We start from the raw sequence: 23,655 nt of genomic DNA, 5'->3' as shown, positions 1-23,655 counted from the left end.
CAGCACATGGATCTGCGCATACAAGAGCCTGTTTGTTTGGCTGTGAGAGTCACTTTACTTACACACATGGAGACATCTGCCTGAGTTTGTATGTGTGAAGTCTGTGCAGTGGTGTACATGGCCCACTCTGTGTATGTAAGACAGCATGACTATAGCAGTAGGTGTGTCAATTTCTACTGCTTTATCCTTTGCTCTTCCCTCCTCTGGGGTAGTGTCTGAAAACTCTTATATTGGGACACCTTAAGCAAACTTACCTGCAGCCCAGCTGTGCCATCCTTCCCAGGAACTCCGTCCACTCCAGGAGAACCCTCCTGACCTTGCCTTCCCACTACTCCCCTAGGACCAGGTAACCCAACAGGACCCTACAAACACAAAAGAATTAGTGACTGAAGTGTTGGGATGCCAGGGACTCATAAAAGGAAAGGCTGAATTTTCACCTACCGGCGAGCCTCTGCTGCCAGCGTCACCCTGTGCCCCTTGCTTTCCTTTTTGACCCTTAAAGCAAAAAAAGAAATAATTCTAGTATGGTCCCACCTGGGAAGCCCATTTTGGCCCATGCAATGGAGAGCAGTTTAAAAAGGAGATGTATGAGGTCAGTTGCTACAGCAGAAGGAGATTAATTATTATTTGGTTTTATTACAAGTGGTTCTCTAAGAGTTTCTGGGTTATCTGCTTTAGACGGCAGGATGAATAGCCAGAAGGAAAGTCCCTACATTTTCCTAATATAGAACAGATGAATTTGAGAGAGAACGCCACAGCACTGGCATGCATTACAACAAGATGCTCAAAAGTCATCCCATTCATCATTCCTTGGCAGCATCATGGAAAACCAACCACCAAGCCTTCTTCAGGGGACTCAGATAGGGAAGGTCTTATTCTGGTCTCTGATAGATTAGATCGTTTCCCCCCTGTCCTGGAGAGTTGGAGGTAAAAGCTTCCTATGGCTAAAATCTGTAATGCTGATTTGCCAATGAGGGGAGGGGAAGTTTCAAAGCAGCAAGTATGCGGTCCTGATTATTAGCTAGGAACAAGGATTAACTCCTGCAATATGAATGGAACACTTGGCCTCATCACCTTTGCTAGGATTCAGAAGCTTTGAAGCTCTGTCATGTGCTAACACATTTTTAAAAAATTAACCAAGTGTTTCCCGTATCACTTCTCCATCTGCAGACAAGTCTCTGAAAACTGGCCAACTGTGTAGAACAAGAGCTACTGTTACTCATTAGATCCACGGGCAGTTCCAGATCTACTATGGGTGATAGGGTGTATCTTTCTTTGAATGCAGTGGCTGGTGAACTCTCTGTTAAAATCACCTATTGTAGATTAGTCTATTTGGCATTATGCCAATTCCCATATCTTGCAGGATGGAATGTGAATTAGCTGAGTATTGAGGTCATGCACTTAAATTTGGGCAAAACAAGTCTCTGGTGGTTAACGGACTGGGAAGCTGTAGAGATAGACAGGAAAGTAGAAGTAGGTATTGGTATAAATTCAGTTCAGATAGAACCACATGTGGTGGATTCTCTTGGTTGCGGGGGGAGCAGTTAGAGGGAATGACCTTTTGAGAAGCAGGAAAAATGGAGAATTGTGTGGATAATGGACTCTAGATTTGGAAGGTTTTAAGACAGAAAAGTTTTATGGTTGAAACCGAGCTAGAAAGAGAGACACTTGCCTAGTTCAGATTTCCCCCAGGGGCAGACATGCCGATTGTGGTCCAGAGAGGTAGAAACTGACGTGGTGTGGGAAAGAGGGACCACACCAAGGTCCCAAGTCATGTAACTAAGGACCTGCTAGGGATTCATCCCCAGTGCTAGTACTGTAATTCTCTTGATCTTCTCCAGCCCCAGGAAGCCAACAAACTAATGGGTTTGGACTCACAAATCAATATTTACAGCCCTCTTACTGAATTACCCATGGTCATTTTCAGCCACAGACCAATGAACAAGCCACATACTCTTGGAAAAACCATGACAGTTCTGATTTCACTTCAGTTTTAAGCTTTGGGTGCCATAAATCCACCCCCTTGAAACCTACCTCTTCACCTTTGGATCCCTTTGGCCCTGGCTGGCCTGGTGGTCCAGGATGCCCCTAGAAAAGATGAGAAAGAAAATCTGTTTGAAATACTTTTCTGGCAGCATCTTGCATGAAGTATAAAGAGCAGCATTTGCTGCGTCCCTTACAGCACTGACCATACGGAATCAATTACTGGGAGCAGCCTTTGCTCTCACAGCCCTCTTGGGGAATGAGGAATAAGAGACCATCTCCAGAGACTCTTATTCTGGAGAAGCAGCATTGTCTCCTCATTGCTTGGGTTGGGTTGGGATAACTGTTTGACTTTGAGATCCACAATAAAGAGCAGGTAAAGGATCAGGCCCCTCAATGAAGAGAGTTACAGCTTTGGTTTTTAAAGCAGATCCAGTAGTTTTTGCAGCAAATACCATGATGATGCTTATGGTATTTGCCTCCTTCTCTCTCCTGAGCCCTCCCTCTTTTGAATCTAGATTTCAGATGTCTCAAAGCCAGCTACGAAGGGGAGAGGAAGAGAGATAAAATCGATCACCCTTTCAGAAATCTGTAACATTCCCCTTCCCGTCACATATATGCACCCTCCCTCTTCCTATTCTGATTTTTGTAGTGGATTTTGCTGATGGCAAAGCAGCAGGATGTGTATTCTCTAACCATGAGACATCCTGGACTTATTCCAAAGATGATGTAGCAGGTTATTGCCTGTCTGCAGATCTCTCTCATTGTAGTTTCTAATTGTCTGCTGTTTCTGATCCTCCTGTTTCTATACCTCCTTCTCCAGAGCTGCCTGCTTCTGTTGATTATCTTGGGGCAATTCAGAGGTTAGAATCAAAGAGCTATGAAGGATAAATGGATCACCTAACCCCATCTAATCATGTCACAGATCACTGAGATTTGGACTTAAAAAATAGAACCTATAACACTCTTTCTGTAGCCTCACAAAGAGTGGAAGTCATTTCAAATTTGACTGACACTGTCTAATATGTTTTAATATGTTTTTGCACTCCAGAGTTTATAGCTCTGATTGGAGAGAGGAGAGAAACCAGATAAGATGATTTTCAGGAATGGTATTCATTGAAGCTTTGAGCAGATGCAGCTCAGGAACTAGAATAAGCCTAGATAGTACAAACAGTATGAATGTCTTTGGGGATCTGTTACATGTGTGTACTGTGAAGGTATGCACAGCATCTCCAATTTCTATTAAACAGCCTTATACTACTATGTAAGTGTGTAACAATAAGAGCAATATGGCGCGGATAGCAAAACAGCATTGACATGAAAGAAACTTGACAATACCCCATCTATGTTCACCCCACAGACATTCTGGCCACTTCTCTCGAGCTGAAACGCTTTTGCATTATTTGTGTACAACTGAGTAATATATTCATGTTTGAAATTGCACTTAGAAATGAGGAGACATGGGAGCATCCAATGCTGTGTGTAGGGCAGAGTGTTCTACGCTGGGTAGAAAGTGAAGTGATTGTTTTATTTTATAACCCTCCTTTGAAGAACACCCTAATGAATGCATCTAAGAGCTGTGTAAACATAACAGAGCAGAACCTCGGCAGATGTACATTGAAAAGCTCCACAGACTTCAGTGAAGCGATGCCGCGTTAAATCAGCTAAGGATCTGGCCAGAAGGCTCTGATGCACCGTTTGTTACTACATTCCCCACTGTTGTTTATGGAATGATTAACAGCGAGACAGCCAAGCCAACGTTTAGGGCTTATTTTTCAAAACTTGAGAACATCAGGGCTGAGTGCAAAAAAAACTGTGCACGTGCATGTTTAATTTACAGGCCACAAATTACCACCATTATATGCAAAAACTCTAGTACTTGAGCATGAAAATACCTGGTCAGTGGTTTGACCAATCATTTGTGCATGCACACAATCACAGCATCTACATGTACAAAGTAGGTGTATTTACACACAGCCCCCAGAATTTTGGGTTTTAAAAATCAGGCCTTCATTTTTTAACCGATTTTAGTCTTCATTAAACATGCCGGACTGGGAGCAGGTACAAAACGGGCAGCAGCAGGGGACAAACGTATCTCACGTTGCCCCTCAGCTTACCTAGATGGGCCTCTGTAGGAGCGAGAGGGGACCCAATCAATATGGCCTCTGCTGAGACTGCCAATGAGTGGTGGGGGCCTATTGTGATTTATGCAGTGTGGACACTTGTCCAGTGGGAACTGGACAAAGACCCAACTCATTCTTATCTAGTCCAGATACATGTAAAGCATTTCATACAGGTCACCAAACAGCCGTCCAATCTGAATCACTTTGGGTCACTACTGACAAGTTCTGGATTCAGACTTGTGACTTACAGGTGACTGTCCCTATATTAATATAATCATATTACATTACGAATCTCCCAAGCTTTTCCGTCCTCTTTTAATCATTAAAAACATCTGGTAAAACAGGTCTAGTGTCACAAGATTTGAATATGGGAAGCTGCTGCTGTCTCCGCCCCTACTTGTTTTATAGGAAAAATAAAATATACCATGTGACATAATTTGATTACACCTGCAGGAACCATAAATTTTATAGATCTAACTAGTCCTAAAAACCCCACTGAACCCTGGCACGTGGAAATGCACGTATTGAAGTTTGTAGCTCACCGTGCATTTCTTCTACTCCTCCTTTCCCATGCTGCTCCCCTGTTCTTTCTCCATTTGTCACATACACAGTAGAGTAAGATCAGATTAAAAATAAAATAAAATAAAATAAAATAAAATAGAGTCTTACAGGTAGACCTTGCTGTCCAGCTTTTCCTCTGTCCCCATCAAGTCCTTCCTGACCCTTAAATAAATGAGAGTGCGCATGTTAGTTTATTCTATGGATTCTCTTTCTATAGGTAAGCAGCAGTAGATGCTGCAGTCACAGCATACAGCGTGCTACCGGGAGATAATGAGTGGTAGGAGAATACGCACACAGCTGTATTCTGCCAATGCCGGGAAGGCAAAGTATATGAGTGGTGCTATGCAGATGAATGTATCACAGGGAAGCAAATGCTTTTCTTGGGCAAAAGGACCTTCCTCAAGCTAAACTCCTACCTCCTCCAATTTCTTCCCAACTCAGATTTCCCCCCTCTATAACTGTGGGCTCATTTCTGATTCTGAACACTCCCTCTCCTCTCCTTCCCCTCTGATCGGGAACAGCCTCCCTGTATCTCTCTGCCTCAATGATTTTCTCATCTGAAAACATCTCCTCTCCCTTGTCTAGATCACTTTCTTTCTCTCAGCATTATTATATAGCTCTGCTATTCTGTATTTAGTTGTATGTAGTATTATACAGCTCTGTACTCATACTGTATGAGAGACACTATACAAATGGAGGTCTGAACCCTGTAGGGCTAGTTTATACATTCTATACATACTGTAAATACCACCTTTTAAAAAGCAGGTAAGAGGCAAGTAGACATGGCCTCTTGTACATTCTTAGGGAAACAGCCATCTTGGATTAAATGAGCTAGATAACTGTTCCAAGTACAATGTACACTGTGTCAGGGATATTCATAGGAAACAGGCAGCTAAGAGTTACAACTAGCTATTATGTCACAATTTAAGCAGGAAACAGGGCTTACCTAATGCATCCATAAATACACAATGCCTTAGTTTAACTAAAGAATTGATTACTGATACCCCATAGAAAGACTACAGTGAGTAGCATTTCTCTGGGGACTCGTGGACAGACATTTGGAGATGATAAATAAGAGCATTTGGTACATTTTTGTAATTAATCATTCTCACTGACTGCTTCTGTTGTGAGGCAAGATCTAATCCTAAGAGATTCTTTTCAGACCAGCTCCAGTCAATCATGTTAAGAAGCTAGTGACAGAGGGACTGGAAGACTCTACAAAAACAAGACAGGAGTAAGGGGGACTCGTTCATAAATCTGGTCTTGGCTGAGAGAGCCCACAGCTAACTGAAAAGATTTTGGAAACTCCCAATCCACTAAGTTAATAGGGATCCCCTTGAAAACATCTAGCCTTGTGCCAGCAGCTACAAACCAACAGTTTCAGCTCTCACACAACATCATCATGACCTAGCTGTCTTGTGAGCAATTTCATCAAAGCGTTCTGAGCATGTTCCCCAGACCCCAGGATATTTCCTCTGGATTTAAGTCACTGATAAGAAGGTCCTGCTCATTCTCTCAGCCTTGCAAGCTCAGCTCAGATGAGTGACATTGTGGGATGCTGGTCCTAATGCTATCTGGTCTTTTCTTTGCCTTCAGCAACTGCTTTTTCACTTTAAGGAAAGAGATCTGAATCATTTGTCTGGGTCCTGAGTAAAGCAAACAAGCCGTGAACTGCTCACAAAGAGCAACCATGGTGAGATGTCACATAACAATAGCTTTTAAGCTTTGTGGCCTGTTACACAGATGAAGAACTTCTCCAAAGTTAGTTCCTAGGCAAATATTTAGAATAGGACTTACAGGGTAGCCAGGGTCTCCAGGCTCCCCTCGATCTCCTCTGTTGCCAACTGGACCCTACAGCAACACAATAAAGGTTCAAAGTAGATGTGAAATGCCAATGGTCCACTCCATCTGTTATGATCTTTAAATAGAGCATCTTCTATGATCAGGGAAAGAATCCAGACAGTTGGCTAGTCTGCATGTGCATCACACGCAAAAATCAGGCCACAAGATTAGAGAAGGGACCTGAAAAATATCTTACTCTGTCACCAGGTGGTCCTGGGGGGCCTTCTATTTTCCCATCATCACCTTGTTCTCCCTGTAGACATAAATATTAACGTTAAAACAGCCAGCAGCATACATGGCAGGTGGTCCTATAAGGGCCTGATCCAAAGCCGTTTAAAGTCAGTGGGAACCTTCCCAATGATTTCAGTGGGGTTTGAATGAGGTCTTAGGGATCGGATAAAAAGATCGCTTTAAAAGGGCACCAACTACTTAAAATAGTAATCACGTTTCTGTTCAAAGGTTTTTGTTTTTTGTTTTTCCTTGTTATTCTTACAAATGTGATTCTCAAAGGTGAATGACATGAGAGAAATATAAAGACATTCCTCTGGACTCTTTCCAGCTGGTGAACTTTGTGCTGAGTCAGTTTCACACCATTTCCGTGCATCTCTTTTGCACAGCAACATAGGGGAGAAAAAACATTATTTAACAATAGTCAAATGTGACTGCAAACCCACCAGATCTGAACAGGGGGCCTCAGGCAGGACTAATCCTGAAATTATTAAACTCTCCTTAAAAAGCAATTGACATCATCTCAAATTGAGAGGAGGCCCCTTTAAGTCTAAGAATAACATTTTCAGAAGTGCCTAAGTGACTTCAGAGATCAAGTCCCATTTCCAAAGTGACTTAGAGCAAGACTGACAAAGGCATTTAGGTGCCTGATGACGCAGCTAAGCACCTAGTGGGATTTGCAAAAGCACTAAGTAGACTAGATGCCCAACTCCCATCAACTTTCAAAAGGAATTAGGCACCTATCAAGTTCAGGTACTTTTGAAAATATCACTAGGTACCTGTGTAAATTCTTAGCTGTTCACAATCTGGCTTGTAGGAGCCTAAGGCTATGTCTACTTTGCAAGCAAAAATCCACTGCAGTCTCAGAGCCCAGGTCAAGTGACTCAGGCTCATGGGGCTAAAAATATGACTGTAGATGTTCAGGCTTGGTTGGGAGCCTGGGCTCTGAAATCTGGGGCAGGTGGGGGTCTCAGAGCCTAGGCTGCAGCCCAAGTCCAAGTATCTACACTGCTATTTTTAGCCCTGCAGCCCAAACCCGAGCTTGTAGACCAGGACTCTTGAGACTCACTGCTATGGGTGTTTTTTTAATTTTTTTAATTTTTTTTTAAATTGTGTAGATGTACCCTTAGTCTCTCTGAAAGTCAATGGGACTTGAGCTCCTAATTGCCTATGTCCCTTTTTCAAAAGGGACATAGACACCTAAATCACATAGTTGCTTCTGAAAATGTTACTCTAGATCTCTTTCCATTCAATATTTTTCCATCTAAAGGAAGTCTAGCTAAAATGATTTGTTTGAGATACACATGGGTACCGCCGAGGGTGAGGCTTAGTGAAGGGCAAATCACACCTATGCGCCTGTTTGGATAAGGATTATGAAGGATGAAATGCTGCTAAATTTGCCTCAGGCTAAGTATTAAGTGAGTACTGATGGGTAAAACTCTGCTGGGCTCTCTTTAAAATGAGGAAAGATACTTTAGGGATGGGCATATGATCAATAGATTGGATTTATGAGGAGAGATTAGCCTTTGATGTTCAGATCCTTCTTTTGGTTTGGCAAACAGGGATGGAATTTTGAGGGAAGGTCTGAGTGTCTGTGTCTCTCTCTCATTCATATTATTCCCTGTATTTCCTGCTGGGAATGCTGCATCAACAAGCCCCTCTTGCAACATTTCTGCCCTTCCTAATTCCATCTGGGTCGGGAAGCAGAACCACAGAAATGGGTAAAGTTGGAAAATAAGAGGGGGGGGGGAGATGGGAGAGCAGGACAAAGTTATTTCAAATCTTTTGAACTTCCAAAAAAATTGATTCCAAATTTTGGGTTGGTTCTTATTGATTGGAACCAATTTGCCCATCTCTAACAGGTTCACAACAAGGCACTCAGTTACCCTTACTGTGCATTCCATCTGCTAAAACAGAGATGCTGTTGCTGTTTTAAGTTCACTTGCATAAATCACTTGGGGTTACAGTGTCCTATTTCCTCTGGAGCCCAGTTCAGAGACGTCTGTTTCTTAGCTCCCTGCATGACAGCTACATTCCAGCTCCTCTGGTTTTTGGCGACTTGATGTTGCTGAGTCTTTGACATACTGGCTCCTCAGGATTAATGCACTTCACAGATCCTTTGGGGTTCCAAGTCCTTAGGATTGTTGTATTGTGATTTTTAGGTAATCCTTTCTCCTGGCATGTGGAGGCTGCTGGATTCTGACTCTTTGGGGCTGCTGCACCAAAAGTTCTCTCACGTACGGGAACTCACAAAGTTATATCATGTGGAGCCAAGTAGTAGAGTCTTCGTAATTCTCTGGTTATTGGTTTCTACAAACCATCCCAGTGTGGTTAAGGTCCCCTGAATCTTTCTTCCATAAGTCCTCTATGGTGCCGTGGGTATCCATGATGCCCCAAACATTTGGCAATTGCTCAATGATGCTGCCACCTGGAAGAAGCCATGCAGAACTGTGTGTCTGTTCTTGACTTTTGGCAACGGTGGGTATGCAATTTGATGATGCTCAGCTTCAGACAGTTCCAACTGCAATTGGGCAGCAGAGTGCGGCTGTTACCAAACAGCTCGTTTTCTGAGGGCAGGTGTAGGGAAACGTTTAGCAAGTGTGACTGTGGCACAGGTGATGGAGGATGTGCCAAGCTTTAGCGCAGGCTTTCAGTTCAAGGATAAAGAGGGCTTGCACCAAGATTAACTTTTGCAGATTGGCAGAGTTAGATTCCTAAAAGTTTTGTGACACTGCATTTGGTGGTATTCAGATCAACATTCACATCGCACACCCCATCAGGACCCAGCCCAAGCCAGGGAAGCTAATGATCCAACCAGTGGATCAAATTCGGTGATGAATCCTGGTCACGTGCCACTTGAGGGACGTTGCGCATATGCTAAGATGATGCCGACTAAGCAATACATATCTCCTCCATTATATTCTTAGAGATAATGGCATTCTTCCCTTTCTTTGGGTTCTGCCATTCCAAAATTCACTATCTTATGCCAAGGATTTGGAGTGGGTTAGGTTTACATTTTTAAGGGTTAACATGTTTGGGGATTCAGTAGGATTCTTGAGGAATGGAATATAGAGAGAAGCTGTGCAAGGACTGCTCATGGATATAGAGTTGGGCAATAAATGGAGAGACTTGGGTGGCTGACTAAAAATAAGAAATAAAATATGTCTAATAAGTCCTTTCTGCACTACCCCCAGAGACTCCACTGTGAAAGGGCTTCTTACATGAAGTCAATAGCTAAATACCTTACAACTGATCTACTTTCTAGCCACTGTTGGAGTAGTAGGAACCCTCAGAAAATATGGATATAAAGCAACAGCTCCCCAGTCTCAGATAAGAACCTGAATGTACGTATCAGGATGCAGAAAGCTTGACATTGGATACTTCTCTCCAAAGAGGTTGTGGATGCCTTTCCATTTCAGGTTCATGATTAAGGTTCAGTTCAGCAAAAGTTCTAAACTTGGGACTTCTTCATAGAGTGTCAAGATCTCTGTAGCTGGTCCGTAGGACAGAGTGACAATGCTCTAGATCCCATACAGACTAGACACCTCCCTCCAGGTCTTCAACAGCTCCTGGATGCTACAGGGTTCTTAAGCTTGATTGATAAATTCCAGTATCGCAGGGCTGATCTTCTCTAGGACTTCTTGACGTTTGGATTACTCTCAGAGAGAGGGAGATTAAAAGTCTTTGCTAATTCTTTGGAAAGTTGCAGTTAAAAAAAAGGTTACAGCAAAGGGCAGCAAAGTAAACAAGTTGAGATACAAACGGAAAATGCATGAAGGAAAAGGGAAGGCTTGTTGTTGTTGGCTCCCCTCCCAAAGTGAGATACACCAGTTTGTAATTTTTAAAAGGATCTCATCTGGACAGTCCTAAGCGGCTGCCAAATGGAGGCATCTGCTCTGAGCAAGGCCTCTTTGAGAAGCTGTGAGTGTACTAAAATCCAGAAGAACAATTAGCTGGGATGGCGCTGTGGAACTCAGTTTCGAAATAATGGCTATCTTCAGGCTAATTACTGCTTTGGAAAAGGGCAGACTTTCTCCCCCATTAAATACCCTTCTTCTTCTGCTCTGCTAATTTCCTACGGAGTTTAAAAAGTCACAGAGCAATCACAGCCCCATTTCTTTCCTCTGCAGCTTTCCCTTCACTCTTTCATCTCCAAGGTTTGAATTCTTCCTCATTTGGTGTTAAGGTTACACGTGGTCGTGGGGAAGGATCCTGACATATGTAGTCTTGTGCTGTGATCCAGGCAGTTCTTATAAGATAAGGAGTGATGGGCGAGGCTAGGACTTAGCTGAGAGGCCCTCATGAGACACCTACGTGCTTCAGGAAGTGGTGCTGGTGATTCAGCAAGTAATGTTACTTTTCCCTTATCACTATGAAACCAATGCCCCAGGATGGGATTAAGGCATCACTGTGCTGATGGAAGTGCCATCTTTCAGGTAAGATGTAAAACAAAGGTCTTGACCGCTTAGGGTCATTAAAAGTTCCCAGGGTACTTGGCAGCAGAGATATTGTAATGCTCTGATTCAGAGTCCAAAGCAGGAAGGGACCGCTGTGATCATCCGATTCTAGTCTGACCTCCTGTATAACATAGCCCACAGGACTGCCCTGAATTAATTCCTGTTTGAACAAGAGCAGAGATTCCCAAACTGTACATATATCCCTGGGGCACATGAGCCTGCCAGAAGTGTCATTCTGTCCCAGGGTGGTCTGTCTCTCCCATGAGGCAGCAGGGCCCACCTAACTACTGAATCACGACATAGTCCATTCAAAGAAACTGACATCAAAGAGAGCAGCTGACCAACTAGGGAACAAGAGCCAGGGGCCAAATCAGGCAGCCACCTCCCTAATGTGACATCCTGGTCAAATTCCAATTTGAGTAATTCCATTCCCCTGCATTTCTCAGCTGACTATGGGATTCACTTTCACTTCCTGCATTTAACCCAGAGGTGGCTGCATTTCACTGGAGGATGAAATGACTCCTATATAAAAATTAATTTTGAAAAGTGCCTGGTAAATGCTATCTAAGTATATTGCCTCTCGTATGGTGCCTTCCAATAGCATCTGTTCAGTTTCAGAACAGCAACATTTTGGCATACATTTTCTCTCCTTAATGCTTTTGCTGTTTATTCTTGTAGTCTTTCTGCAGTTGCTCCTTTTGTGTACCCCTGCTATTCCTGACCCCCTGGAAATTGATTACTGGTACTGTAACCTGTGCCGTCTAATTAACATGTGGTAGCTCAGTCCACTTGAGATGGCAGGAGCATCTTTGTCAGTGCTTAGCCTCCAAAGCAGTTCGCAATCCCAGCAGCAGAAGCATTGCCTGATAATTGTGAGGGTTTAAAGCACAGCTAGCAGTTGTCTGGTGTCGGACAGTTTGCCAAGCATAGTGATTGCAGGTTGGCAAGTCTCTTGAGGCTGGGTGGGCCAATTGCCAAGGGTGATTCTGGCAAATTGACAGCTATAGAGCAGGAGGGATTGCCAAGCATATCTATTCAGGTTAAGGATTTGGGGGAACATTAAATACTGAGGTGGGCACCTTGGATTAGCTTAAAATTTGCAGTATGTAGGGATAAATCAGCAATAATGACTATACTTTACAAAGTCGAATATCTGCACACATCTCATTCTCCTCTGTATTTCACTGCTCAAAGACACTGGCTCTTTTTACTTTTGGTGCGTGTTACTCACTGTTTTGCATCGGACACTGAAGCCTCCTGTATCTAATGTGTCTGGAACCCTGGGCCAGTCTCTCAAAGGACAATGTGTAACAAACTGTAAGAACAGTAGGAGAATGGAACAGACTGCTTAGGGAGGTCGTGGAACCTTCTTTATTGGAGATTTTCAAAAGGAGGCTGGATAGCCATCAGTCTTGGGTGGTTTAGACACAACAAATCCTGCATCTTGGCTTGTGCTTGGTGGAAAGTTCTAGCCTTGCTACTTTGAGTCAGATGATGGAGAATGGATGCCACTTAATGGAGGACACAGAAGCTAGGGGCCATTCATCTTGGTACAAATGGAGAACACTATGGGAAGGTTTGGGAAGCTAAGAGGTAGGACAAAAAGAGGATGGGGTGGCAATAAAAACAAAGATGCAGAAGCTACTCAGCAAGCTGGTGGTGGAGATAAGGGAGTACCAGAGAAATGATCAGATGCCCCAATGCCAGAGATGCAGCTCAAGGTTGGAAGGGAGCAGAGAGAGAAGTGCAGGAATTCTCAGTGGCACCAATAATAATTATGCCTGGGGTGGCATCTCTGGGTTGTGAGTGTAACTAAATTGAACAACTGGATGCTCTCCTAATCCCTTAGATTTTCCTCACTACTTCTGCAGTGGAGTCAGTCGCAGTGTAAAAGGAGAGCAACTCACATGTCTCAGAGACTCATGTCAGTGTAAAGAATCTCCAGACACACAAAGGTAGAATGGCCTAGCTATGGGTGCCTTTCCAGTTGGGATCCTGACTTGGTATGATGGGTTCAAAGTCCTGGCAAAGATGTACCCATGAGATCTCTTCTTAGACTCTCAGGAGTCCCTCTAAGGAAGGAAACTCTTGCCTGCAGATGCATGTCTGCGACCATGACCATCTGCAATAACACAAGTGCTGAGGGATGCCAATAATTCATACCATGCACTGAGTGCTTCCTGCGATAGGAGCACTAAGTACAGTGGGGTAGAAAACCAGGATCAATAAAAATTCAAGCAACTTTTCTCATGGTAGGTTCCCATTTGCAACCACTTCCAATTACTACTCTTTTCCTTCCTGCACAGGGGGGGAAGAAAGCTGCTGCTGTAGCTACTGACAGACATGTGATTGGCTCCGGCAACAATGCAAGTACAGCCAAAGCCAGCTGGGATCATCTTCAGAGCACTGAACAGCAAGCTGTGCCGAGAGGAAGCCACTAAAATATGAGTCACTTCTCCAGCCTGAACTGGGTACGTTCAAGCTGACTCAGCAAAAGCCTTGAAAGAATGCAGCAGTGGAACAAGGGCTTTGACTCATTCCAGATGCAGTCAAGGCGCTTGTCACGGGGTGTAGGTGGACAAACAAGTCATGGGCGTGAGAGGCTATGAGTAAAACGGGATGGGAGAAGGGAAGGGAAAACCATTTGTGCTTCACTCACGAAATGTAATAGGCTGGAACAACCCAAAACAGTAGGAAGATTTTTCAAGAGCAGACAGTTTCAGGGGCATGTGTGCAAGGTGTTAGTTTGACTTGACAACAAAACCTTCTGATCTAATTTCTTTCACCTTGGGGATTCAGTAGAATTTCTGTGGAACTAGGAAATGCCCTCAATATTCATGTCTATGGGCCCTTTCAGAGATGCAAGAGAGCATGGGTGCCTGGAAATGGTGTCCTGGTGGATTGTGTGCCCTGATCCTGACTTGCACTGATAATGCACTGGCTTGTGTGTTTGGGTACATCTACACAGCAAAAAAAGAGAATCCCCCCGTCCCCCAAACTCTGTGGCAGAGATCCTCAGAGCCACACCCGGTCAACTGACTTGGGCTCACACTGCGGGGCTGAAGATAGTAGTGACTCACACACTCCTCACTTGCCAGGTTCCTGAGCCTGAATGTCTACACAAGCCTGAGTCAGTTGACTGGGCTCTGAGACTCACTGCCATGTTTTGTTTTGTTTTTTTGCTCTATAGACGTATCCTAACTGGCACCACTGCCCTTTGCTGGATGGGATGCGAGACTTGTCCAAGTGTTTATCAGTTTCTAATGCTCATCCACTAACACAGGGGTTCTCAAACTTCATTGCACCATGACCCTCTTCTGACAAAATGTACTACCCAACACCAGGAGTGAGGACTGAAGCCTGAGCCCGGCCGTCTAGATTGGGGCGGGGGGGGGGCAGGAGGGAGGGGGCAATGTTGAAGACCAAGGGCTCCAGCCCCAGAAAGGGAGCCTGTAACCTGAGCCCTGCTACCCAGGTCTGAAGCCCTCAGGCTTTGGCCTCGAGCCCCTGCAAGTCTAAGCCAGCCCTGATGACCATTAAAACAAGGCCGAGACCCACTTTGAGATCCCGACCCACAGTTTGAGAACTGCTGCTTCTAGCATAGGCCTGCACAACTCGTAAAGCGGCGAGGGCCATATTACTCCAAAGAAAACAGCTGAGGGCCGACCTCCCCACAGGCCCTGCCGAACCACCCCCAGTGCCGCCAAGCTCCCCAAAACACAAGACCCCCCCCAGCGCCACTCAGCCCCCATGAAATACTCCCCCCCCCTGCAGCACCACCCGCCCCACAGAAACAAACCCTCTTTCCCCAGCCCTGCCCCACCGAAACAGCGGTATTGAACCTTGGTAATATGTTATAGCAGGCCCCTAAGGTAGTATAATTAAAGTAAAAGAAAAATGTCTTTTTGCTAGAAGTAGAACAAGCTCTTCCCCCAACTTTGTAATCAGTTGCCATGTTGAATGAATGAGGTGTGACTGAGGAAGGCATGGAAGGCAGCACCTCCAGACAGCTGCAACCCTTGGAGAGCAGATGGGAACCAGAGCAGATCAGTAGAACAGGTCAGCCACTGACTCCTCGCTCGCCTCTTCAGCCCCCCACCCCTCCCAGCTCGCCTAATTAACTCCCTCTACTTCCCGCCCCCCCCTTCAGCCCCTCTCCCTCACCCGCTGCTTGCCTACTCACCTCCTGGGGTCCGCACAATGAGCTCCCCCGGGCCGCATGTTGTGCGGGCCTGGTCTAGCACATCAGCGGGATAACGAGAGAGGATACAATGTAACTAGTACTGCTATGATTGATGATGGTTAAATCAAGAGTCTTTTTCAGCTCAAGCAGTAGAAGCCTGTGTTTTTGGCACAGGATGTCTCAGTTTCTGTTTCCCAGGCCATACGTCTGCATATCTATGGTGCTTGTTCACATGATCTTTGTGTTGCATTACAAGTCCTAGTGTTTATTTGAATGGGTCTATGGGAGCTGTCCCCTGGTGCTTCAGTTGGAATGGGTGCTGCTATATGAGTAGGGGCAGTACTGGCATATGCAGAACAGGAGATAGCTAAACTGCATGAAATCTGCCCTTACCTTTTCCCCTTTTGGCCCTGGTGGTCCGATTGGACCTGGTGGTCCTGCATGCCCCTGTGGGAGAATAGAAAACATATGATAGGATTGTAAAAATGGAGTCACTTCTGTGATAGGATCCTGTATTGCTGACTACAGAGACACCTGAATTGTACGTGCAGGCTTCAGAGAAATATAGACGCATCAGCAGTGACATCATCCATGCCTGGAAGATGGAGGAAAACCAGATCTGAAGAATTCTCCACAGCTCAGACTGAGAATAATAAAGTACTAAGCTTTCTATCATCCCAACCAAATGGAAATATAAATATAGTTAATTTTGCATCCTGGGCTAATTATTCTGTTAGATTTGGAAATGGGTGAATGAGCATCAAAAAAGCAGCCTTACCTCATAACCCATTAAGCCAGGTTCCCCTTGAGCACCCATCCTTCCTGGAGCACCCTATGGAAGCAATCACACAGAAGAATGCCATTAGGACAGCCTGCTGTCATTGTCTTCAGAAACCACATGCTGCAAGGTGAATTTTCAAGACAGGCAAACCTTAGACTTGGGAGATTAAACTGAAAGGCTCCCATCTATTCTTTGGTCAAACCAAGTAGCCTTATGGCAGCATCATCCTGAAGTAGTCTCTGCATTCACCTATCAAATCGATAGGAGGGTAGCTCCTCCAGCCCAAGTCTCTGCCAAGAGTTTATCAATGAGGTCCCCAGCTCATTTACAGAAATACCGACATTCCAGTAGTCAGTTCTTTTCCAGTTGGCAACTGGCTCATATTTTTGGACTCCTATAAACTCCTAAAAATGCAGAGTCATGGTCTTTCCTCTTATGCCAATGTATCCTGGAAATTAAACACTTGCCTGAATCAGGTGCTCTCCAAATCATTTGGGCATATAGACGAAAATCTCAAGACAACGCAAGGTGGATAATGCCTTGCTAATTGCTAGATATATACATAGGTACTGGAACTAGAGGTGCTGCCACACCCACTGTCTTGAAGTGGACTCCATTATACACAAGGTTTACAGTCTGGTTCAAAGGCTCTCAGTACCCCCACTATACAAATTGTTTCAGCACCCTTGGATATATACATCATAAAACTAGCAAAGGGCAATGTGTGAACATTGTGCTGATGTTCTGCTCTTCACCTGCCCCCTCTGGACTCTCTTGCTAACTTCTAGTCTTTTTTGCTGACTATTCCTTCAGTGAAGTTTTTTAGTGAGACAGTTCTGATGAAGGCCTGAACCCTTAAACATATAAAGACCACTTTGTTTTTTGTGGTTCTCAGACCTTGTAACAAAGATGACATTGAGGAGTCCTCTTTTGAGCTGCACTTGACTAGGGAGTTGCAAGAGCTGATGTTTTAGGAATCTGAACAAAAGGTTAAAGAGAGTTTCCAAATCCTGATCTTCAGATTAAAGCTGGATGCAAGCCTTTTGCTACTAAGCTGCAGATACTGGCAAACTCCTATTACCTTTCTAGCCAGTGGTGAGTGGAGGAGATTTTAATTGCTGAAGCTCAGGCACATTTCTCCTTCTGGTGCTTTATATTTTATACCCTAATAATTTCTATGCTTCATTTACTCAGTGGGTAGAATACAGAATTCTCAGTCACAGGGAGAGTTGCAAGGAGTAGTCACTCCAGATACTGGAAACCATTGCACAAATCATATGGTCATTAAACATTTCCCCTTTACTGCTGGAAGTTCAAGTGCTGGTATGCACTGATATAGGCTGGGAAAGCAGATAATCAATCTAGAGAGTGCAAAGGATGGCTTCCTGAATTTGAGTATTTTTCTGGTGATCTATCAGAATGGGAGTCTGCTTTGTTTTAGAGGGAAAAAAGATTTTTTTCTTGTTTGAAGTCATTTGGGATCTTCCAGTATCCTGCTTCAGAGACCTGGTGTTGGGTTTCCCCACAAAAGGTCTGAGTAATTCCTCCAGGAGTCCACCAATGAGAGTCCTATACAAGTCCAAGGAGATGCTTGAGTGTGCCACGAGGAGAGTTCTGCCCACAGGATCCACTCACACAACCTGTTCTGGACCTCACCTTGTTGGTCAGAAACTGAAAAGTCTCATTAGACTTTATAAATCTTCCACTTTTTCATCATATTTTTAACCCTTTCCTCAAGGACAAATTGAAAAGATACACTCAGTCCAATAGACAGCTGCTCAGACACTAATCTGCTTCCCTGAAATAATCCATGGAGACACTGCCAAAACAGTCTGCAGAGAGGATCTATTGGAAAGACCATAACTTTTAATGGAGGCCTTAAAAACCATAGCAGAATCTCCGTTCCTCAGTCACTCAGTGCTACCGTTCTGAAACATCTCTGCAATTCCTGGTTCCTTCCTGTCTTTTCAGTATGTCTACAGATTAAATCAGAGGAGGCAAGTGATATGTAAGCAATTACTATAAGAACCTGCAGCGCTACAGCCTGGAACCATAGGGGTTCTGGGCCACTGACACCTACCTCCACAGGAGGCTTAGAGATGTTCCTGCAGGGGGACCCTGTGAGGCTGGGTCCAGGAGACTGTACTACCCAGCAGGACCTGAGTGGCAGCTCCTCAGAGCCCACAGATTAGCTGGCACTGGTACTTAAGACAGGAAGCCATGACAGGGAGTTGTCCAAACCACCATACAGATTGTCCGCCTGTCCTGCTTTAGACCCTGTGCGTGAGAGATCCCAGACTCCAGCTTCTGACTGTGCCTACCTCCTGATGCAGGACTCTTGGTTTACCCTCCAGCCTATCTTAGACTCTGATCTCCTGGTAATGGACAATGCTCCCTACTGACACCTGACTCCTGGTTTGCCCTGGGGCCTCTCTCAGACTCTGACCTCTGGTACCTGACTCAGCCTGACTCCTGCTCTGACCATTAGGTCTGACCGCCCATGACTCAGTCATGATAGTTACCCTGCTGGTTGGATATATATGAAGAAATATTTGTTGCCTGTTGCGACTGTTTGGATCCCTTGGTCTGACAATCTTAAGGCAATTTTCTTCTCCTTCTACCATACTGCTGCTGTTCTCTCTCCCAGCCTCACCCCAGCACCACACCCAAAACCTTTATCATGTTCTATCTGTGCTAATTGCAAGTGTTCCAGATAGTGGATCAAGAGTGGGTGTATGGATGGGGCAGAAGGCCAAGTCAGTTCCATGTAATAAAACAGTTTGACTTGGAAGCGGCTCACCATGAGTATGCAGTCTCAAAGGGAACACTCTGAGCAAATATAGCTTCTCAACTCATTCTCTTTTCCAAAAATATATTAACTAATAGTTAGACTTGAGAGGAGAAAGTCAATATAAAACTGCAATGCATCCTTAACTGGCTGCATCTGCTATTGACACAATGAAAACTTGAGAGATTCCTTCTCATGTGGCAAAGTAGAAAATTATTAAAATCACTGATCAGCCAAAGCTAGAGCTGGTTGGAAAAATATTTCCATGGGAAATGTTGGAAAAAAAATTCTTGTGAAAATTTTTGAGTTTTTTGATGTAAAACCAAAACCATTTTTTCCAGATTTTATAATGGAAAATGTTGTAGTTTTTTCTTTTACCCCCACCTTCCTCTTTTTCTCTCTCCTTTTTGTCCCTAATATAAATTTGCCACTGGAAAGGGGGAAGGAGAAAAAATGGGAGAAAAAGGCAACCCCCTCAACCTCCCCCCATCTTATCCAAATATTTTTTTCTGGTTTTTCATAGAAAAATCTGATTTTTGTTTTAGCATAAACAAGCCAACAAAAACTTCCCTTGTAAAAATTTTCATTTAGGAGGGGAAAAAAAAATCTATTTTCTGTTTTCAAAGGAAAATTTTGCTAGAAAATTTTTGATCAGCTCTAATTTAAACCATCAAAAAGAAGTAGAATAATGTAAATTTGAATCCCTCTCTCTGCCTCACCTTCTCCCCGTGCTTCTGTTCTGTTTCCCAAGGCCCAGAGCTGCCCCCGCCTCCTCCATGCACACCCTACCGCACGTCACTTTGGGTTGCACTCAGTCAATTGCAGGTCTATTCTCACCATAGGTCCCAGGGTACCTCTGGATCCTTTCAGGCCTTGAGTCCCTTTTGTCCCCATCTTCCCTGGGGGGCCCGTCTCACCCAGCTGCCCCTGGTATCCCTTGCTGCCCTGTGGAAGAGACATTTACAGATTATTGACAGAAAATGAAATAAAACATTAAAGAAGCAAAGAGATGAGAATGAAAAGGAGGAAACACTGGCAATGGGCTCTTACCTTCTGGCCGTTTTTGCCCTTTTCTCCCTGCTTGCCTGGTTTCCCTTCTGGTCCCTAGGAGAGTGGAGAAACGCAAAGAACCATGAGAGACTAAAGTAAAAGTTCTACCTAGCAACCATCGTGTGTGCCCCTAGCATGATAACCGGAGCCCATCTCTGGCGATGGTGCCAGGTAACAGTCCTTTTACCCTCCAGTTCTAGTCCTATGGGAGCAGAGACGCAGGAAGGATGTTTAAGCAGTAATCCAATGGACCATAAGGTGTGACAAAATAAGCTTCCTTCATCAGCACGGTGACAGAGCAGGAGCAAGGTTAAGATTGTTCCTGAGGCGCCTTTGACATGAAACTGAGGCTTGCTTACCACTTCGAGATGGAGGGATTTCTGTGACAAGAAGGCTGCCTAACTCTGGGAGAGGAAGTACAAGAGAGGCAGAGTTTTTAACCGTCAGGTCACAGGTCATATACAGACTAGGTCTCTGAAGACTGACAACCATCATCTGATGACTGTTTGTCAGCATGTGTGAAATATTTGGCGCACACTGGAGTTCTGTGCGCAAAGGTGCCCATGGCACCAAATATGGCATCCTAACGGGCCACTTTGAAGAGACAGCAAGGATTGACTAAACATGGAGGCTGTACAGTCCTCTCACTCTTGGTAGTGTCCCCTGTCAGTTCATTGGTGGAGAAAGTTGCCCTGCTGTACTTTGTTCTGTGTATAGAGAGAACTTGCACTCTCTCAATCAAGCACTTTTCGCCAGCAGTGAACACATTTAAAACAGGTTTGGATAACTCTTAGTGCTGTTTAGAATAATGGCTCTGGAAAGTGGCTGTGTATTGGAGCCATTGTTTAGTTAACTAGCATCCCCACTAGACTGGAATGTATTGACCATTACTGGATTTATTTTCTACGTACTTGTTAGGTGTCTCTCTGTTCATTACACACACATTGATCTGTTTGTATTATTATCATTACAATTCACATGTACAGACATATATGAAAACAGACCCCATTACACACAGACCTACGTACAGTATATGGGAATAGACTCAAACGCACAAATACAGAGGGGTCCATGGACAGCAAGACACACAGATATAGGACTGCTGTTTACACCTATTCTCAATCTCTCATACAAGGCCTACAACCGATCCATGCACACAAAGCACAGGTAAACTGGGCTGTGGGAAGTCACACACTGGAAGGGAAAGGTAGTTAAATATAGCAGACTTCTAGGTCCCTGCACTGTGCCCAGGATAGCTCTGGAAGTGCATGGAATGTGTGAAAGACAAGGAATGAGACAGTAGTAGTTTTACAGGGACATCTCTCAGCTCCTTTTCATCAGCTGGAAAACGGGAGCCCAGGGATTCAGGGTTTTAGCAGGAGTGCCGGTAGCTGTGGGCCAGGTGATAGACTGGATTTGACAGGAATTAACAGTAGCTGGACAATCACTGAAAAAAAAGTTTGTACAATTGGAACTTGAAGTTTTCATCAGTATATATGTACCAGTCCATCTTCCTGTATTAGACTAGCAGTCTCTCCGGCATTTCACCACTAATGACGCTGTGGAAGCAGCTTGGTTCAATTGGATATCTTTTGGCTAAACAAAAGTATCAACATATAACAGGCCTGGTCACATGCAGCGTTTCTCAGCTTGGATCTGGCACATGTGCCTTAGAGGTTTCTGCTCCAAGAGCAATTCAGACCTATTGCATTCTGTTCCCTGAATACAGCGACTCTGTTCTGCATGAGCCATACATCTCAAAAGAGCATCTCAAAAAGAGGGGCTATTAATCCTCCATAAAGTTATGGTCTCTGCTCCAGAGTACTTGATTCCTTCTACCTGTTGTCTCCAGCCCATGGAACTCCCCTCTTTGTTCCACAGTTGTTGGGTGGTGGTTTTTTTTTTTTTTTTTGCCAGAACCTCTCTAAGCCTATGCACTGATCAATGAGCTAGAATGACAGTTGTCCCAGAAGTATGACAGCAGGTTGGACTACTGCTGCACTTTATCAGTGCTGAATACCACAAGTCCAGTCTTGCAGTACACCCACAATTCATATTTCTAATGGGAATCTAAAGGAATCCTTTCACTGTGCCCCTGAGTGTGGGGGCAACAAACTCTAGTAGTGAGACCAACAGATGGGGAGTTGGGCCTCCTGAATACCCATTCCCAGTTCTGCTACCAACTTGATATGTGACATCCGGCCACATCTCTTAATCTCTCTGTGCCTCAGGCCTGGTCTCCACTTCAAATTTATACCAGCATAACTGTGTTGATCAGGAGTAGGAACCCCCTCTCCTCTGACAACACCTCCAGTGTAGACGCAGTTATGCTGATATAACCACACTTCTGTTGGCATAGCTAATGTCGTTCAAGGAGGTGGTGTTCTTACATCAGCAAAATTCCTCCTTCTGTTGGTGTATGCTGCATCCCTAAGGGTCTATGCTGAGATAGCTATGGGCAGGTGGAGCTCAGACGTCCATGGGATCTGCTAAACTCCTCGGCCTGGACTCTTTCTTAATTGGGAGAGGGAAAAAAGTGGCAGTATCACCTAAGCCCCTTCACTAGTGGTGCCAAAATGAGCCAGATGTCACTTACAGGAGACTGTGCTGATCCTGATACATTACTCTCTTTCTTTCTTTGATGAGCCGTGAAACTGTTCACAGGGTTGACATGTAAAAGTATTATCATTGGGTATCTGAGCTGGCCCTGCTGAAATGAAAGGGGCAGTTCACACCTCTCAGTTTTTGTTTTAGGTTCTGCAGATGTTTCTTGGTTGTTTTTACACTTAGTTCACTTTTTAGAGGCTCTCTCCTTAACCATAAGAGCCAGGAATTTTCATTTTAAAGCAAAAAGTAAGTTTAGACTCTGGAGTGCAAGATGACAGGATGAAAGAGCAAGTGGTGAGCCCTACTACCACGTACAGGCTTAATCACAGCCCTGCCTGAAGCAACCCCGTGGAGTTCAACAAAACCAGAGCTCTCAGTTATCTGAAGGTTTCCAATATGCTTCCTTTGGGGGGAAACAATTAGGGTTTGTCTGTCCGTCCATGTGAGAAAACAGAGGGTAAAACTGATGGCTAAGGCACTACACATTTGGTGAGTTATTTTTTGAGAAAATTTGTAAGCTTTTCGAAGGGTACTTTTGGTCATCATCTTGTTGAAAAAACAAATCCCCTTTCCAATTGTTCTTCCTCAAGTGGGATTATTTCTACATAGAAATATCCCTTTAATACACTGCACTGTTTATCAGATCAGTAAAAAAAAAAAAATTGCAGCATGCCAGCGCCTCTAGGAGATGATGGTATTTGTGATGAGACATTGTGAAGGGAGCATTTTTAAATTAAAGCCATTCAGTGTTAGGTGCACAAAAATATTTGCTTAAGAAAAGCAGAAATTACAATCTGTTGGTTTGCTCATTTGAAAAATGTCATTACAAACTTGAGAAAGAGCCCATTTTTGCAGTTCTTTCCCCTAAAGGTCTGGGATATTTTTCAAAGGGGGAGGGGCTAGTTTTCCAGCAAATGGAGATGTTTTCAGCTGCTGAAGGCTTTGGCAATGAAGAGTCATGTTTCTTGCATGGAATGCAAATAGAGCAAAATTTGAAAGGGGTGCAAAAAAAAATTACGTGAAATATCTACACCACCAGGATGGTGGCACTC

The 23,655-nt window shown here is 44.2% G+C and overlaps 1 protein-coding gene across 1 annotated transcript in view; it reads right to left on the bottom strand.

Moving 5' to 3' along the window:
- COL27A1 (collagen type XXVII alpha 1 chain) overlaps positions 1–23,655 on the bottom strand; it is a 214,215-nt gene that overhangs the window by 15,510 nt on the left and 175,050 nt on the right. The window contains exons 38-47 of the mRNA XM_075060695.1: positions 19,997–20,050; positions 19,784–19,891; positions 16,156–16,209; positions 15,771–15,824; positions 6,706–6,762; positions 6,465–6,518; positions 4,776–4,829; positions 2,035–2,088; positions 442–495; positions 255–362 (exon numbers count right to left, since the gene is read on the bottom strand). Coding sequence (XP_074916796.1) covers positions 255–362; positions 442–495; positions 2,035–2,088; positions 4,776–4,829; positions 6,465–6,518; positions 6,706–6,762; positions 15,771–15,824; positions 16,156–16,209; positions 19,784–19,891; positions 19,997–20,050 — 651 coding nt within the window. The remainder of the gene's footprint in view (positions 1–254; positions 363–441; positions 496–2,034; positions 2,089–4,775; positions 4,830–6,464; positions 6,519–6,705; positions 6,763–15,770; positions 15,825–16,155; positions 16,210–19,783; positions 19,892–19,996; positions 20,051–23,655) is intronic.

This window comes from Chelonoidis abingdonii, chromosome 24 (assembly GCF_003597395.2).
Source record: "Chelonoidis abingdonii isolate Lonesome George chromosome 24, CheloAbing_2.0, whole genome shotgun sequence".
Taxonomy (NCBI): domain Eukaryota; kingdom Metazoa; phylum Chordata; order Testudines; family Testudinidae; genus Chelonoidis; species Chelonoidis abingdonii.
The sequence above is the reverse complement of the archived record's forward strand: the minus strand, read 5'-3'. Positions and strand labels throughout refer to the sequence as shown.